The sequence below is a fragment of the Rhododendron vialii genome, chromosome 13a, assembly GCF_030253575.1.
Source record: "Rhododendron vialii isolate Sample 1 chromosome 13a, ASM3025357v1".
Taxonomy (NCBI): domain Eukaryota; kingdom Viridiplantae; phylum Streptophyta; class Magnoliopsida; order Ericales; family Ericaceae; genus Rhododendron; species Rhododendron vialii.
In genome coordinates, this window is record NC_080569.1 from 24,736,443 (window position 1) to 24,755,153 (window position 18,711).

Here is an 18,711-nt window from a genome sequence, read left to right on the forward strand (position 1 = left end):
TATTGGAAGTGCTTGCCTCTCGTCCTATTGTATTTCGTGTTTTTTTTTTTTTTTTTTCTCGTTGGAGATTTCTTGTTGAAATGTCCACACCAAATGAATTACTTCATGATTTTTATCATTCTATTTCTCATACCCACACCACCGCCCAAAACTATCAAACCCTAGCCAGCAACAGCTGCCGTAATTGCTGTCGAGGTTGAATTTGAAAGGCTTAGTTGTGGCTTCCGAAGTCCGGTTAAGTTCCCCTCCTCATACCGATGTGTCCTTAAAAATTACAAAATTTGAGTGCATTTTTTTAAATCATTAGGGTTCACTTAAACCCCCTCGGAATAGTGGAGCCGCCCCTGACCAAAGGGATAGATTGAACATGATAGAGAAAGCAAAGGAAAGATCAAGATCATGAGCAGATAAGAGTTCTGCCATCTCCAACAAGTCGATCCGTTTTATATGTCCGATGATTCAGAAAACGTAGCAGAACAAGGGATAATCATAAAGAGTAAGGTGAGAATACATTGTTGGGGTTTGGTAGCTAATGCCCATCTCACTTGCAGTGCTGCAGATTGTGGAAACCAGTTCATCTGGAAAATGAGGCAAACAAGTTATTGGAAGTCTTATTGGCCTTCCATTTCACCAATTTCATGCAAAACGACGACAAATTCAGTGTCGTTCTCAATGAAGAATATTGATCTCAATAGGTATAGAAATATCTAAACTATACCGTCAAAAAGCCAACGTACATGTTCTAGAAGTTTAGTTCTCCGAGGTTCCAAGTTCGAGTTGATGAACCAGTATCTACACTTTTGCGCTAACTTAACTCACTAATCCATTAATACTGCATGTTTGAAAAAAAATTACCCTCACAAGTGCAGCTGGATAGGTCGACGCAAGCAAATTGATTCCAGCATCTCCTTAGCACGTATCTTGTACTGAAAATAGTTCTAGAAAGGTACAAAGCCATGCATTATTCACTCAACCCAATTACCCAAAGATACAAAACAGCTTTGACTGACGGTCTTGATGAGCATAGCAAAACAACTAGAAGCATCAAACCAACAGAGACCCAGCCCCGAATTCCAACAAGAAGCATCAAACCAACGGGGACCTGCATGCCGAAGACTGCCTCTAAAATAAAAAAAAATTGCTCAGCCAATCACAGAGCTTAAAAACAAGCTTGAAAAACCAAGAGTAACATTTTGGACACTAGTAAAGCAAAATCCTTTGAATACCTGCAAAGATACGACTAGAAAGACAACACAACCATTAGAAGCTTAAGAAACCAAACAAGAAACATGCAATGTCACAGTTGTATTAAGAAGAGTTGGGCGTCAAGTGTCCCTAAAAACGATCTGAATCATTGCACTATCTTCAAAGAAATGTCCTCTTTAATTTGCACTTTTTTCGGTCATAGGTTTAATAGGGACCTTCAAGGCTTCAAGCCGTTCATTGGAGTCAACAACTTAAGTAGCTGCCATAGCATCAAAGCTCTCTTCCTGTTAATGACCTTAATTCGGAATTGTTGGATATGGTCTAGAATTAGCAAAATAAGCATTCCCTTCTGGAACTTATTATGAGCAGAGCCTCCATGGTTGCAAGCCTCTCTTAGACCCATAATTGGACGAAGGTTTCTACTCACCTAGTTCGAGCCCAGGATTGACACAGGCATGACTTCCGGACGATGTTAGTCTGGAATAAACCTTCTCCGTGCTGAATTTAGTGAGTTAAGTTTAGCCCACTTTGTTAGCTTCCACTTGTTCACAACAAAACAGAGTAGTCAAAGCATAAAATGAGCTCAAACTAATTGACAAGATGGAAAATAGCACGGTCCCATTGTTCGGCAAGCCACTACAAGAAACGGTTCAATACATAACGTCTGACTGAAGTAGATGAAATACATATGAACACAAAATCAAACAGAGATGTGCACAAGTGTCTATAACTTGTAACCACTGACTAATTGCCACATTTTTGACAGTGTTATCTCACTGTGGCCTTTAAGTAGATTTTCTAAAGAAAACAAAAGCATAAACCTAACAATCATTAATAAAAAAAAACGTAACAACCTACTTCCTCACGATCAGTTTTGCCCTTGCATGGCCTTCACTTATCTGAAACTGATTCCCTAACCCCAGATGAGCCATCAACAACCAAACCAAAGTGAGGAGCTGTCCACCTTTACTAAGTTGTGCCGCGTGGGTATAAGCTCTGCAATGACTCGCTGCATAGGACAACAATTCAACCCAAACTTTGCTTATTATTTCCCACATTCTTTCCCTTTCTAATTTTTGCAGCTCTTTGGCCAGCATGCATGCGTCAAACAAAACAGATTTACTTCTGTCCCCCTTAACAGCAACAGGTTCAACTGCTGTATTAACAGCAAGGATACTCTCGCAGGCTTTTATCTGTAATTGATCTTGTCCTTTTTCCCCTTTGCAACAACGTGTCTTGAAGCAGCAAGTGGTTCGACTCTGTTGCTGCCCCTTGTCAAATTCATTGCCACAAAAGCATTTGCAAAAAGAGAAGATATTCAGACAATTCCCCCCTTCCCCTGACTTCCCAATTTTTCTTCCCCGAAAGAATTTCTTGGCTTCAGCACAGGTATCCCTAAATCTTATTTGCCCAATACCTCCAACAGTGGACAACATTGTGGCCTGGATGATTAGAAGGTATAACATGTAATTGGAAAGGAGCTTAGACAACTCGCGGAACTTGTTGTTGTCTGGACCCCCGGGGTTTGTACCATTAGCGCTCCCATTATTCATATCTTTACTGAGTTCATCATTGTAGCAGAGTTCAGTGGCAATATGCCACATAATAAGGCTCTCATCAAAGTCGACCTCGTTGATCCAACGGAGTAAGTCAGTGCAACTTTCAAACCGAAGAATCCAATCCCCTCTAGCGGAAAATATCTCCTTGGCTGTTTCTAAGTCATCTGCTAGCTCAGATTTCATTTTCAGCTCCTCAAAAATAAGATCTCTCAAGTCATCAGTGAAATCCACATTTGTCACGTATTTCTGTCCATCTAGCAAATTGGTTAGGCCAAAAAGGTCAATCGTTGTCTCCCACCATGACGATCGTGGGTGCAGGCAATAATTTATCAAGTTGTACTGGGAGAGAGATTCAGACCACCTGAGGCGCACAATTTGCATGATTCTCTTGGGGGAAAACCATCTGGGCTTTTTTTCTTTTTTTTCAGTGTCAGGCCTAGGCCACCTTTTCCTATCAACATTGAGCACCTTCTTGAGGATCTCAGATACCTGATTATGCTCAGACTTAGTGAGGTTCATAGCAGTCCAATCAGAGTAAAGGACCATTAGAAAAGCTACTAAATCGAGAGCAATAGCACTAAGTAGCAAGGTGTAGGATATTCCAATATCAATCTTTTCAAAGTCCTTCTTTTCCTTATAATAGAAGAGTGCAGTGGCTGCACAATTTAAACTAAAAGAAAGTATCCGAAGCGCGTATCCAAGCCTAGTTTGCACCACCGTGGCTTTCGTGTAGAGAACCTCATAGAAGAAAGTGAGTTCTACCTCAACAACTTTGAAAGCATCTCTTGGGGTTCTCTTGAGAAAGAAGTCTCGACTCTGGTTGCGCTCACGGAAGCTGAAGATCAGATCCGAAATCAGTCCTTTGAAAGAAGAAAAATATTTATAAGCAACTTGGACCACTTTCAAATCTTTCAAATCTTCCCTTTCTTCCTTATTTGCCATTCTGTTGACCCTACTAGGTTCTGGAATCATCTCTATTTTCGTTGGAAGTCTTGCTTCTATCTTTGATGTGTACTCATCCATGAGCTTCGCATAGTTAGGCCCAGGATCGGGCTCTGTGAGCAAAGAATCTTTGAATCTGCGGGTACTAGCAAGGTAGAGAGCACGTGTCCGCTCAGTGTACTTGATGAGTCCAGCGATGAACATTAGCACTGTGGGGAGCCAAAGTTCATTAACTATAAATGAATCCTTATTTACAAATGACTGAAAGAAAGCATAACCGACTGCCCAGCACTGGAAACCAAGACCAAGCAAGTGCCTGAGCCAGAGCTCATTGTCCTCAAGGGCAAAAGCAGTGATGGTGTCAGGACCCCCCAGGTGTACCAAGAGAAAGGGAGCCCAAAATGCCAGAAGGGTCGGCTCAGAGAAAGGGCCAAAGGTTTTACAGGTACCCTGGCTCTTGGAAATGAGCCCCACAGCAAAATTAGCACTCAGGTCGGCTAGCAAGTATGCCAGCCACATGGGCATCACTATATAAACAGTCGACATGCGCTTTCTCAAAGGTGCAGAGAATATGAGAAAAGTTTGCAGCAAGAGACTGAGGAGAATCACTACCCGGAGATCCCATGTTTCCCACAACTCTTGCCAATGCCCATGCCCATGTTTTCCCATTATGTATGCTGACTACTTTCCCTTGTCACTGTCTCACACAAACACCGTGTTGCTAGTGAAGATGATTCAGATCAATTAGAAGCACAAGTTGAACGTGGAAAGGAATATGCACCTACACTCTACCAAGGACGAACACAGGATTCAAAACTTCGGAGGGCTGCAATAGGAAAAAGAAAATAAGAAATGTACAAATCTTGGGTGAGAATCTATATGAATTTTTAAATACTCCTACTTTAAACCAATCTTTACTATGACAACAAGAATTTTTTGCATTTTAAAACTTGGGCGGTCATCCCTGCCTAGCTGCCCCTCAGTCTGTTCCGCTCTCTCTTTCACATACACACAAAAACTACTAATTATTGGGTGCTCCCTTAGTACGATATGACATCACTATGTGAGTACTCCGGCCAATTAGTTACCACAAAACACAGTGTGTTGCCCCTTGTCCCAGAAAAAAAGAAATGCTGGAACCACACCCGGTTACATATCCACACTCTCAGGGATATAGGCCCTACACACTGAATGTGTGCAGTTCCCACACACTTGTGAGTGTGCGTAAATGGGTGTGGTTCTAAATATTTGCCCCAAAAATCACAAAAAAGTGTGGCTGAAACATTTATCGCTTCATAATTTGTTTGGAGCTTCACGAGAAAATGGCCTTAGTACTCTGAGAGCGCTGAAAAATCACTCATCAAACAGACAGAGATACAACAAATACAAACACTTTGTTGGTAGTGGAGATGGAACAGATTAGCAAGGATGGAGCCGGAGGGGTCTACTAGGGGCGGCCGCCATGGCAAAATTTTTAGAAAATGCAATGATTTTACGTAAATTAAAATTATCCCCAACTTATATAGATTCGCCACCGCTATATTTTTTTCCTTATTTTTTGCAATATACTGGTCTTAAATCCTCTAAAAAAAAATTTTAAGAAAGGAAAAGAGACGCAAAATAGTATTCAAAAACTAAATTCAATGGGCCAAAATGAAATAATATGAAGGATGAGATTTAATTAAGAAAAAAAATCCACACTTTAACCTAAAACAACTTCACATAAAATAACTTATCCTAAAAAATTAAACAAGTTAACCAAAATAGTCGGCACTGTGCATGACACGGCAGTAGTGGATTTCTCGTTTAGTAAAGTTCCAAATTTTCAAATTTCCAATGTCGGCACTGTGCATTAGTGGAATTTCGAAAAATTAAAAAATTATTTATCGTTAAGCGTTTTGTGTGAATTTCTCAAACTCCATTGGAAAAAAAGTTAGTCTTCTTCAATTTTTCAATATTCAATTAAAGTTAGAGAAGTTATTGAATGTTTTTGATCCATTATTGAGTTTATATTGAGCAATAGATGATATTTGCACCATATGAAAGAAATATAGCAGTTTATTAATTTTTATATACTAAAAATAAAAAAAATTCATTACATTTCGCCACTGCGATGGTAAAATTCTAGTTCCGTCCCCGCAGATTAGCACAGTCCGAAGATGATTAAGGGGGTGTTTCCACCAGTGAAAAACAGGGCAGAAAAATATTTGTGGTCGAAAAGTTGTTAAGTGTTTCCGGTAGTGAATAAGTTATTAAGAAATATTAAGTTATTTTCGATAGTGAATAAATTGTTGATGGTTTATGAGTAGAGGTACTGTAACAAAAATAATTTTTGCTAATTTTTTTTTTTGTCAGTGAAAATAAGCTAGTAAAATACGGAAATTTTTTTATTAGTAAAAACGAGATGATAAAATACGTTTTAAATTTTTTGTTATTGGAAACGGGGCCTAATTGCTCTCTCTCTCTCTGAGAGGCAACCCACAAACAGCAATTTTCCTAATCTTAGTAGATGCAGAATCTGTAAGCCTAAACATTGTTAAGATGGAGCTGAAAGAGCTGGAGTATGGGCATTACCTGATTTCAGCAGCTGTCTTGGTACTGATTCTCTTGGGTAATTTGAGATTTGTTCTTGAATTTGGGCGAGCGTTTCTCCTCCTCTGCTCAGGGAACTCAGCTCGGTGGCTAGAGTAAAGTTCGTCAATGCCCTCAATAAAATAATTCGAGGTCATTGACCATAAGCAAGTCTTCCACCTCTCTCTCTCTCTCTCATCAATGTCTGAAAAGGAAATCCGTGGGGCCTTTGTCCTACCATCTTCTTTTTTTGATCCGCTTTGTCCTACCATCTTTGAAGCAAAGAATTACTATTTTTTAAAGAGAAGCAAAGAATTTCAAAAACAGAAAATATAGGATACATGAAAGAAAAAAAAAAACACGATCCATGAAACAACACTGGACAATTCAGATTCAATTTTACTGTACGAGACCTCATTCATAAATATTGAAAAGAAAACAAAGAAATAGATGGTGAATATTGCATAAAGCTATTTAATGATAAAATAAAATCGAAAGATTTGTGAACTAATGTTGTCTTTTTGATTAAGTTCTCAAAATTTTGAAATAATTTTTATTTGTAAATTTCTCTTGCTTAGAAACATTAATAATAGTTCATAAAAATTTGACACAAAACTAACGAAAATTGATAAAAGACCAAAAGTTACAAAACTTTTGTTAGTTTCGCATCAAAATGTGTTTGAGCACGATGAGAGAAAAATAGAAATTAAAAGGTTACGATAAAAAATTTACAAAAAAATCATTAAAAAGTGATCATTATATTTAGTAGTATCATTCTCATTTAAAATACCGAAGTCTTTTCAACAACAAAAGAACAAAAAGGTTTTGCCATGCTAGTGCTTTCGAATTATTACTACTAGTAGTAATATTGAATGCTTTTATATGTCCCTACAAAACTAATTACTACAAACGTTGTGAAATTAATTTTAAAACATTTTGCTACGTTATTATTGACGAATGTCGGACAACATTTTCATTATTAAATTCTTCTAGTCGCATTTTGAACATTCAAAGTCAACGTCGACTCCACAAAGAAATGATGCCAAGTTGCAAATTAAAAAAAATTTCCCTAACGCTTTTAAATCCAGCTAATAAGCTGTGAGTATTTGTTAAAAGAAGTAATCGAATAATCAACCATAATAATATGCAAAATTGCAATAAGAGTTTAGAATGGCCTATGAGGTGGTCGAGACACGCAGTACCGCAAACGATGCACCGCCTCCTGCACCGGATTGGATATATGTTGTTCTTTCCTCAAGATACAATGACTTTCAAGTCCGCTTATGTGCAGCGAAGCGAAACTCACGAACCGTTTATTGCCCCGACACTCAAAGTACTTAAACAAATATTATTACCATCAAGTATGGGAAAGATAATAGAACCACAATATATATGTGAAAAATGTTGGGAGTTCGTTCGATGTATCGACCCGCCACTGTTTGCTCAAGGTCCAATTTGTGTGAGAGTAACGGCAAAGAGTCCACCACATTACTTGGGTCCAATATACATTGAATAACCCATATCCAACTCTTTTTCTGTTTATCCGATCTAGGACTCAACGTTCACACATGTTCTAACAAAAAATATGTACTCCTATGTGTTTTGTATGTATTGGAGAGAACATACTCCATAGTACTGTTCTGTTTTCCTTCATGATTTACGTATCCGCGCATCTCTCTAAAATAAAATACAGTAGTAATGAAGCTAGAGAAGGTGGAAATTGTAGAAGTAAAATGAATTATAAGCACAAGCTTCATTACTGTTTTATTTTCGTAGTCCAGAGGTATATATATTACACTTTCTGCTGAATTTTCCACATCAATTATAAGCACAAGCTCGCGGATCAAAAAATTAAAAATAAATAAATTAAGCACAAGCTCAAGTGGCCTATAGAATTGGTAGTTCAATCCGTCTAGCTCTCAACAACGAGCATCAAACAGGGGCAGGGCCTCTGGGTAAATATGGTTTTATTAGAGCAGAGCATCTCCATACACACCACCTTAAAAATTCTTTGTGGCTCATTTTATGAGGGTTTGTTTGTTTTTGTTTTTTTTTTTGGCTCACTTTGTGAGTTTTGTGGCTCCTTTTATGAAAATGTGTACGGTACACCCTTACAAATTTTATGGCTTACTTTTACGAATTTAATTTTGTGGCTCAACATATGAGATTTCGTGGTTGTTTGTATATGAATTTTTGTGGTTACTTTTACGAACCTTGTGCCAAAATGACGGCTCTAGGATATGATTTTTTACTTTTACGATTTTTGTGTTGTTATTTGTGAATCTTGTGGTGGTTACTAAAAAAGAAGGCTCTAGATTATGAATTTTTTATGGTTCAAAATACGATTTTTTTTGGCTTATTTTTATGAAATTTTGTGGTCATTTACGAAATTTTATGACTCAAAATACGAAGGGCACACCGTGCACATCCCTTTATTTGGGGTGTATAGTTTGCGCCCATCTCAAACATTGTCTCTCTCCCCACGCTTGACCACCTGTTACCACTATTTTTCCCAAAAATCAATTCAACCCTTCCAAAATAAATGCGGCCCATTAATTTCCAAAATCAATTTAGCCCTTCCAAATTCAATTCAATCCAGTTGTGGTCCATTATAAATTCAATTTAAGGCCCAAAAATAACATTTTAGGCCATCCATCAATAAATCCCCTTTATAAAATTTGGCCACATTTGGGGGTAAACGGAAGTAGTAGAAAGATGGGTGTAGAAATATTTTATGTTCCAACAGATTCACTCTATTATACAAGAACTTCTTTTAGATTATTGCGTTCAATTTTTGTAAATGACTAAGTTCATTTGAATATTATTGTTATTTTATCTATATAAATTAACAGCAATTCATGAAGTGTATACCCAATTAAAATAGAGTTCATTAAGCGCACTTACTGTAATTTGATAAAAAAAAAAAAAAAAACTTCTCGTGAATATTGATTTTGCCATCTACTATGAGTAAATCAACGTAATTGTTGAATTTTTCTGCTGCGTCCCTGTCATCCCCCGGTTCCAAAGTCATATAACACAGTTTTTACAAGTAGTACCATATTTGGGATTGTTTGTTTGGGAGGATTGAAGATGAGATTGGATTAGGAGAAAACATATCGAATAAACAAACAAGGGGAGTGAAATTGAATTGTGGTTGGGACAAATTGGGGCCGATGATCCCTCATATGCTTCACTAATTACTATATTGTATCCCACTTTCCTCCTAGGATTAATAATCCCCGAACCATCAACCGCCAATATTAATTCTCAAAATCTTATTCCATCCTAACCAAAAGCAATACAAAGCTATATATAATCTCCACCCTAATACGCCTGAGTTAAAAAGAAAAGTAGACCCCATAGTATTAACAAATCCCATGCTGTTAGCTTATCACTTTTTTTCCAAACCCATCAAAACAAACAGGCCCTACGTTAATAGTGACTGCTCTGTTCACTTTGTGGCTGCTTATAGATTTTGCCTAGCTTTGGAACTGTGATGCATTTGTAACGTATTTTAGAGCTATCTCTAGTCTTGACACCCTTTGGCGAAAGTTTCTGGTGTACTTGACACACTGGCTTGCATTTTGGTCTATTTTCTATCTAAACTCCCGTATTATGCCGAAAAAGGAAAGCACGCAAACATGAAAATCCTGTATACAAGATGATTTCATCAATCCCGGAAAATAAGTTGTTTGCTCATTGCTGATGACCTACCTTTTGTTTTCATCAATCTGCATTGCTATTGAACACTCCAAGTCCAATATGAGACTCCAACACCATTAACATCCCATTATGATGCATACACAATTATTGTTCTTGAATCTTGATACTTTAACATCATCTGGAAAGGTGATGTCGTATTAACCCTCTTTCTTCATCCAACTCAAAGCTGCCTCTGGAGAACAAAGTGCTGGAGAAGAATGGTTTCAAGTCCGTGATTTCATAATCCAGTGCCTGCAAGGAAAGACATCATAACAAGTCAATACACTTGAAATGTGCAATAGAGAGCTATTTGGAAGAGTTCAGTCTTTCCCATCCTTCCGCAAATTTGATGCGGTTATAGTGAGGGAACCAAAACTATCAATCTTTTGACAAATTTCAGGCTCCGCTTGGTATCTTTCAAAATTTCCTGCACCAACAGTTTTCAACTGTTGTCTGGGGATGTAGTCCTTATTGTGTTTCTCTTTGAATAAATGGGTACCCTTTTGCACAGTTTCAATATTTAATGACATTTGAACTACTTGATCAACAAAAATCACTCGGAGAGTGATGCACCTTGCTCTGGAGTTCCTCCAACTTAACATCAATATGGGAAAGATTTGAAGTAGAGCCAGATATGATTTCTTCAAAGTGCAGTGCATCCTTCACGAGACCTCTCAGCAGGTGGAGGATCAACTCATTGAAATCCTTCTTGAAAGTCATATACTTCTTGAAGCTCTGCAAAAGAATACCCAATAATGAACTGTTAGAGCACTTGCAAGGTTTATAACCCCCTTCATGTCCTTTTTAATTGCATAAATCCATATTAGAACGTTTAGACACCCAATAAGAACTTACTGAAGGATAATGCTCACCCAGAATGATAATTTTAGTACCAAGCTAGGAAACTCTGAAGAATCAGGAATGAAATGTATACCAAAAATACTGAAGCTCAAACTCTCAAAGAGGGATTTAACTCCACAATGGTAACATCATTATTTAATGTTCAAGCCTCACCAACCAATACCAGAAAAGGGATTACGAGACCTCAAATAAACAAAAATCCAGCAAGTAAACATCAAATTAGGGAAATTGATCCACACAGGAATTAGTCTGAAGAATACCAGAGATGAGACAGTAAGTTCATAAAAGAATGATACATTGCGAGATCTTTCAGTACCTTTTGCAAAGCTTTCTGGACCCCAAATTTCTGTGTTGAAATGAATGAGTCAAGCAGGACACGTATTGCCATGTCAACATCTACTTGAGTAACATGCTGCCTGAGGTGCATCCTTGCATGTGCTTCAGACATCCGAATCATAGATTCTATGTGCCTCACCGCAATAGGAACTCCTTGCCCATGCTACCAACATACAAATCACGCAATATATCATCAGACGACAAATGCAAGAAATTGCCAATAGTTGATTTATCATTAGAACCAAAAAAGGTGGAAGAGGATCTAACCGAAGATTCTCTCCGTAGTTCGGCATAAACTTCTTGGAGCTTGTTCAAGTCAGCATCATGCAAGCTTGGGACTACATTTAACTTGGCGTAAGTTAAGTATTTTTTCAGCAAATCTTGAGGGAGTATCTGTGTGCGTAAACAACAGATAAGCCTTATATAAACCACATATTCAAGCATTTTCGAAACAACAGGGTGAAATTAGAAAAGGACTCCTACTGACATCAGTATCGAGTGGCATGGCAGAGGGGTCAAATTCGTCTTGGAAATCGGTTCCGGACTTATCTTCCATGTTAGCACCTTTTGGTTGGGACTTGAAATGACTATCAACTACAAACTTCGCAAGCATCTCATCCTTGATTGGGTCAACTATGTCCTGCAAACAACCAATATCCATACGTATTGGACATGTCCCATTTAATAGGTTCCAGAAGTAAATACTCGATGAGAATAATAACCTTAACGACACAAAGGATATCGAAACGTGAAACAATTGGATCTGTCAATTCAACATTCTGCGAAAATGTCTTTGATGAATCATATCTGGAAAACAGAAATATTAGTTAGATACCAGAGTACGATGGAACTTATATAAAAAGGAAAAAGTTGAAAAGAAAATTTGTCAAAATGACAGCATATTATGGCTCGTATGTCTACTCAGGAAAATCATTGATCATGTAAATGGCGGTTGTTGGATCAAAGTATGAGCATTGGGGATTAATCTCTCTTTCTCTCTAAAATTTGTCAAAATGACAGCATATTGTGGCTCATATGTCTAGTCAGGAAAATCATTGATCATGTACATGGTGTACGATCATATAACATATTATTTTGCATACCTTCCACCAATAGGATTTGCAGCAGCAATGACAGAGCACCTAGCTTGGAGTGAAGTGACAATCCCAGCCTTTGATATGCTGATACTTTGCTGCTCCATTGCTTCATGAATGCTTACCCTGATCAACAATAACCATTTCCAAAATCAACTGGATGTTTTAGAACATTAAAAACATAGACACGTGTATGAGTATTTATCGACCTGTCCTGATCATTCATCTTGTCAAACTCATCAATAAGGCAGATCCCTTTGTCAGCAAGTACAAGGGCTCCTCCTTCAAGTGTCCACTCTCGTGTGACTGGGTCCTTGTGCACTGCTGCTGTTAGCCCAACAGCAGAAGCTCCCTTCCCGGTTGTATAGACAGCCCTATGGCCAGTCTTTTCAACATACCTTAAAAAGAATATCAAACAATCAAATTTTGACACGTTTAAGAGACCAAGTCACTTCATTTATGAACTGTGAATTAGGGGTATCTCTTACTTGAGAAACTGAGATTTGGCTGTTCCCGGATCACCTAGCAGGAGCACATTTATGTCCCCACGCAACCGATGCTTCCCGTTGACATTTTTCTCTTGACCTCCAAACATAGCAAGAGCTATTGCAGTTTTTATATCCTCATGGCCATAGATTGAGGGGGCAATTGACTTGATAATCTGAGGTTTGGCAACAAATGAAAGACGTTATGAGAAATTTGTTAGATCTGAATATTTAGAGAAAGAACTCAAAAAAGTTCTGAGTCTTCTGACTGCACAAAATCATGCTGTAATCGGGAAAGAAGTACTAAGCAAAACCACCTTTTCTCCGATATTTGGATCCTTAGATAACTTCTCAATCTCTTCTTTGTCCTCCTCTGTGAGTTTGTAAGCTGAAAAGAGGTCTTGCTTCTTTGTAACATAGTTTGCCTCAACAACAGTGGCAAACACAGGAAATCCATTTTTTGTGTTCAAAGACAAGTCAAAGTTGTTTGTGTAAATGCCAGTGACCTCCTAAAAGAATACATGGAACAAAGGAGAGAAAATCAGAAGACAATCACTAACCCAAATAACCACAAAAGAATTATAAATCCAAGTCAGAGCTCTACGATCTCTTCCCCAGGGCGAGCACAGTCAATTAGATCATTGAGGAGTATCACTTCCTTGTATCTTGGAAGTCGACCTGGAGGCACAATTCCGGGGCTCTCTTGGAGGGTAAGTTTCTGGAAATTCCTATAAATTGTCTGCAGCAATGCATGGAAGAAAGTCAGAAGTCTTGGTTCATGATTTTTCCTCCTCAATCAACACTATCTAGAGATAATTTACCTGCTCAATATTGACAGTGAATGGTCCTTTTGACTGGCATTCTGGGCATGAACCAACCTTGACCTCCGAATATGAGTTCTGGAAAAATGGTCCAAGAATCATCCCACATTTGCTGCAATCATACTTTACCTGCTGCAGCTGAGGAAATACTCCCGAGCGTCGAGTCACAACCCCCCCTATACGGATCATGGTGTTCAAATGGATCTGCCTGGAAAGTAACAAGGACATAAGTGATAAAAATTTTATAAAATCGTAACTCATGGACATAAATTGGTATTTGATAAAATCCTAACTATCTTCCCCACTACCTTATGTTCCGTATTTGATCATAAACTGGCAAATTGGTGATGCGGACATAGATCTTTTGATGGATTTGTTTGTACTTTGGATGCAATTCAAAGACAACAATTTGAGCAACTTCTTCCATGACCTCCAGCACAGACTGAGGTGCATCAGCTAGCCAGATCGCAATATTGGGGTGGACATATATGAATTGTTTGTAATCAATCTCCAGACTACACTTATTAGCTACATACCAAAGTAAGTCAGCAAAGAAAAGTACAAGATCAATCCAATTTGGAAAGTGAGTAAATAACAGAAAAGAAGCATGTAAAATGGTAGAATTCTGAAAGTTTCAAAACTAAAAGAAGACACCTAAAGAGATTTACCTAAGACCATCTCATTTATCTGCCTCACATAGACTATATCCTCGTCATTATTTGATTTGTGATATGTTAGTAAAAACTCCTTGAACTTCTTGGCAATGAAGCGGCGCACTTCATCCCTAGTAACCCACTCCCTTAAAGTTCCCTGGACATGATACATCTCAAATTCACCTTCTTCATCCATTTCATCCTACAAAAGACAGTCCAATGGTTAGAAGTTTCAGTCCATAATGCATCCAAGATTTCATACAACTGATCCAAAATGGTTAGAAGAACTTCACATAAGATTTATGGGCAACTTGACACCTCGTACTGTTCATAATCAGTCTGATCAGTCATAGGCACATCGTCTCTTGAGTGTCCTCGCTGTGATCTACCTGGTGAACTTTGCATTGCATCAGTATCCTCATCGTTTCTTGCTGTGGTGGGAGGCCTAAAATCAGCTCTGGACCTTTTAGAAGGCCTGTAGTTATCCTCATCCGTATCTGCAACAAAATGTCAAGTTTCACAATTTTTTCTTATATCAAGCTCATAACCATAAAGTGACGATCCTATTAAAAGCTAAATCATACAAAAGTATTTGGCTCACTGGCAGCCCTATTTTGTAGACTTTCCAGCCAACTTCACCCCCGGAGCTGCTCTAAGGACTAACCTTTGCTCCCAACTCCTGTTCACGACCATTCTAGTCAACACGGCCAATCCTAAGTTGGCTCAAGGTTTGACAAAACCAACATTTAGCTAAAGATTTGCAAAGCCATTGGAAATCTTATCCAAAACCAACTGGCCTACTGCTATGGACAATGGCTTTGTACTTTCATCTAGTTAAACCATTATTATAGGAGTCTTGCTATTGTATTCACGTTTGTGAAACCATTAAATTTACTTATCCAAGCAAACCAAACAGCATAGGATTGACATTTCCTAGTACACAAACTAGGTCGGCCCCATTCCACTTTCCCTTCTTAAAAAATAAGTACTTATTTGGACTTTTCAACCTTAAGAAATAATGTTTTATGCAATATGGATCTTGTTTGACAGATCTCAACAAGATCTTTTGAAAGATGCGAAAAAAATTGAAAAATTATTTTCATAAATATATTATTTTTAAATTTAAAAGTTACAAATAAGTACTTGTTTTTTAAGAAGGGAAAGTGGAACGGGGAACCTAGTAATTAACTTCAGCTTATTGTAAACAGTCCATAGATTGCTGGGCTTTAACTAGGAAGATTTTTTTTTTTTTTTTTGGAACCAGTTTCTGTTATAAAAGGGACCAAGCCCAAAACCTCAAGGACAAGGCCTAGAGGACCTCTACACTAGGACAAGCCCTAGCTGTAGCAAAACAAGACTCTGAAAAAAACAAAGAAGCCAAACTAGGCTTTACAAAGGACCTCTACAGGAAAACCCCAATCTAGAATCAAGCTTTGGTTCTTGGCAGTCCTAGGCACCCGTCTCCAAGAACTCATACAAGCTTTAAATTCCTCCACGACAAATCTTTCCACTGAAGTAGAGTCATGCCCAACCTGCTGAAAAACTCTTCCACTGCGCTCTTCCAGATGTAATACACGAAGGCAGCAATGCAAAGTTTGAAAACATTGGACTGCACAGAGTTATCCTTGTAGTGAATTGAACCCAATGCACCACAGCTAACAATTCACAGTCAGGTAAAGCTAGATCACATTTTGATTTTATAGCCTTCCAAATAAGAGAGGAGAAAGGGCAGTCAAAAAATAAGTGGGAATGGGACTCAAACTACCATATAGCACAAAACACAGGAACAATCATTAAGGAGACCCCATGTTATTAGCCTGTCCTTAGTAGAAAGCCTACCAAGCAAGGCCAACCACAAAATAAACGACCATCTTGGGACATGCCTGTTGAACCACACCATTGTAAACCAAAAAACCTCTGGGCCTTCAGATCTCAAAGCTTGCCAGGCTGACTTAATAGAAAAATAACCAGAAGCATTCAGAGTCCAGATCACTGAGTCCTCATTGTCAACATGTGGAATGAGATTTGGGTCTGTATTGGCTATAATCTCTCTAATAATAGAACGCCTACTTCTTGGCCACCTCCAAGAACCATGATGAATATTAGAGTTAACTAGAGAATGACGAGATCTGCCAAGATTAAAAGACACGATCCCCATATTTCTGAAATAAAGGGCCAAGAGTATGCCAATTGTCTAGCCAAAGGAAGGTACTGGAGCCATTACCAACCCTGGATAGAATAAACTGTTGACCTTCATTTCTGAGCCCAAAAATCTTCCTGAGAGTCCATGAGGAGTCAGTAGGAAGGTTCATTGGCCAAATACAGTGGTTTTTAATCACATAAGAGTGAATCCATTCAACCCATAAGATATCTTCTTTCTTACATAAAGCCAATAAATGCCTTAAAGTGGCTACCCAATTCCAATCTTTCAGCCTTTTGAAACCCAAACCACCTTCCTTCTTAGGCAGACACACAATAGACCAAGCCACTTTCACACCAAAAGATTTTAGATCCACGCCTTTCCAGAGAAAAGCACTAAGAGCATCCACAATGTAATAATCAAAATCAAAAGATTGCTAAAGTTAACAATATGTTCTTAAAAAAGTGCTCACATTGTAATAATCAAAGTTAGCAACCTCCTAACCAATAATCAAATTTGGGCATTTGAATAATCAAAAGTAACAATGTGGGACTTCACATTACTAACTTTAGCAACCCTCTAAATGAATAATCAAAAGCTGACGTGGCAAGTTTTGATTATTCACTTTGATTATTACATTGCCAATGCTCTAAGCATACCTTCAATATCTTTCATAATTTTTTGCGGGAGAATGAATATTGAAGACCAGTACACCTCAATATCTTTCATAGTTTAACTAGGAAGATGCATTCAAGTTTCCTGAAAACTCTAAGTACAACTGTCGTGGGTGGGCACTAGGCCCTGAAGCACATAGAGAAAACTTGCAAGCACTTAATAATCAAACCAACTTAAAACAATATTAGAAAATTTACTTCAAAGGCCACAAGGTTCGATGAAAAACAATATCAACCACATGCACATGTACAGCTAAGCAAGACTCATCGATAGGTCTCTACTTCTACTGGCTTCAAAAATCAAAATTGCACCTCAAGACCAAAAAAATTAGTAAGAGATTCTTTTTTTTGATAACTAAGGTGTTCGGGCCAGCTTACGCGCACTTCAACTAATCCTGTGTCATACCAATCCCACCGTCCACCGGCCACTTGCAGGGTGCCCCATCAAATCTAACTTGACAAAATAGGAATTCAGGAATTGTACTTGGTATAAACAAAGAAGTTCTTCCAAAATAAACGCACAATAGAATCAGAACTTGAGTACAGAACATATATGAGACGGAATTCTAAAAATCAAATCAGAGTGGTTAGTTAGGGTTACCTTGGTCGTGGAGAAGGTGGGGAAGCTTTCGCTGAGAGACGCGGCCATCTCTGGCTTCGAGTTCCAACTCGGCAGCCCTTCGATCAGCCATAATCTGGTCCAAATCCCTCTCGTCTTCGAGGGATTCGTCCAGCCCCACTGATTCATACTGATCGTGTTCATCCATCCTCCGATAATCGCTACATATACCCCCATTTCACAGATAACAATAAAATCAAACACAGATCCATCCTATTGTGTTTCTTGATATTACATATTCGACATAGAAATAGCACATATAAGGAGATGAACTCATGTAATAAGGAAAAAGAAAAGGAATCGCTTACTCCATGTAATTGTCGTTGAACAGATCCTCTCCTTCCTCCTCCTCCTCTTCCTCCACTTGGTCAGCTTCTTCTGGAATGACATTGGGATCGACGGCGGCCTCGTCCTCGTCGGAGTAGTTCTCGGATGTGCGGCTGGTGTTCAGTGGAAGTTGATCCGTGTTAAAACCAACGGAGGTGGGAGAATCGGGCGTCGACGGAGGAAGATTACCGCGCTCGCCGGAGGAAGATGACGATGATTCAGCCATCCCCTTTTCTCCTCCTCTTCTTCTTCTTGCTTTTTTTTTTTTATCTGTTTGGTTTCCTTGAAAGATAGCAGTACCAATAATCGACGATATTTGGAAAAAGGGGTCTAAAATTAGGGCACACAATTTACTTTGTTACCAGGAGGCGGGAGTTTCGTTTTGGCGGGAAGTTTTTGGCGCCAAATGTAGGCAAGCGTGGCACCTCAACTACTAGTTTACTATTCCTACTGGTTTGGGCTTGGCCCTTCAGGGACCAGCTTGGATTCCAATCAGTTGGGCTTCCAACCAGTTTAGTCCAGTTATTGACTTTTTTTTGGCTTTTCCCGGGTTCACAATAATGATCAAAATCGTTCACTTTTTAAAACTCATCAAGAACATTGATCGCGCCAAAAATCACGTTGATTTGAATACCGTTTGATAAGACGTTGAAATGCATTAAGTTTGTAAGAAAAAAATATGTGAAACACTGGATTGCAACCTATTTGACACAATTATATG

At 38.5% G+C, this 18,711-nt stretch overlaps 2 protein-coding genes across 3 annotated transcripts; both read right to left on the reverse strand.

Moving 5' to 3' along the window:
- Positions 1-2,060: 2,060 nt before the first annotated feature.
- Positions 2,061-4,376, reverse strand: LOC131314038 (uncharacterized). The gene has a single exon (XM_058342534.1). It carries the CDS (start codon positions 4,374-4,376, stop codon positions 2,061-2,063), a length of 2,316 nt encoding a protein of 771 aa, XP_058198517.1.
- A 5,516-nt stretch (positions 4,377-9,892) lies between these two features.
- Positions 9,893-18,299, reverse strand: LOC131313120 (DNA replication licensing factor MCM2). Of its 2 annotated transcripts, XM_058341245.1 has the most exons (17): positions 17,972-18,299; positions 17,646-17,824; positions 14,549-14,727; positions 14,246-14,432; positions 13,886-14,105; positions 13,578-13,785; positions 13,361-13,495; positions 13,074-13,265; positions 12,760-12,932; positions 12,481-12,669; positions 12,281-12,397; positions 11,900-11,984; positions 11,665-11,817; positions 11,445-11,570; positions 11,158-11,340; positions 10,554-10,715; positions 9,893-10,232 (listed from the first exon to the last, which is right to left on the reverse strand). In XM_058341245.1, exons 1-17 carry the CDS (start codon positions 18,214-18,216, stop codon positions 10,116-10,118), a joined length of 2,850 nt encoding a protein of 949 aa, XP_058197228.1. In that variant the 5' UTR covers positions 18,217-18,299; the 3' UTR covers positions 9,893-10,115. The 2 variants fall into 2 exon arrangements, 1 of the variants encoding a protein (XP_058197228.1); XR_009196074.1 differs by lacking the exons at positions 9,893-10,232; positions 10,554-10,715 and having other exon boundaries at positions 11,200-11,340; positions 11,661-11,817; positions 17,972-18,295.
- Between the last annotated feature and the right edge of the window lie 412 nt (positions 18,300-18,711).

Excerpts from the sequence above, each read along its gene's own strand:
- LOC131314038 (XM_058342534.1), bottom strand. The coding sequence starts at position 4,376 with ATGGGAAAACATGGGCATGGGCATTGGCAAGAGTTGTGGGAAACATGG.
- LOC131313120 (XM_058341245.1), bottom strand. The coding sequence starts at position 18,216 with ATGGCTGAATCATCGTCATCTTCCTCCGGCGAGCGCGGTAATCTTCCT. Across the intron at positions 12,398-12,480 it reads AAGATGAATGATCAGGACAG|GGTAAGCATTCATGAAGCAA; the intron begins GTCGATAAATAC and ends ATTGTTGATCAG. Across the intron at positions 10,716-11,157 it reads TCCAGAAAGCTTTGCAAAAG|AGCTTCAAGAAGTATATGAC; the intron begins GTACTGAAAGAT and ends ATTCTTTTGCAG.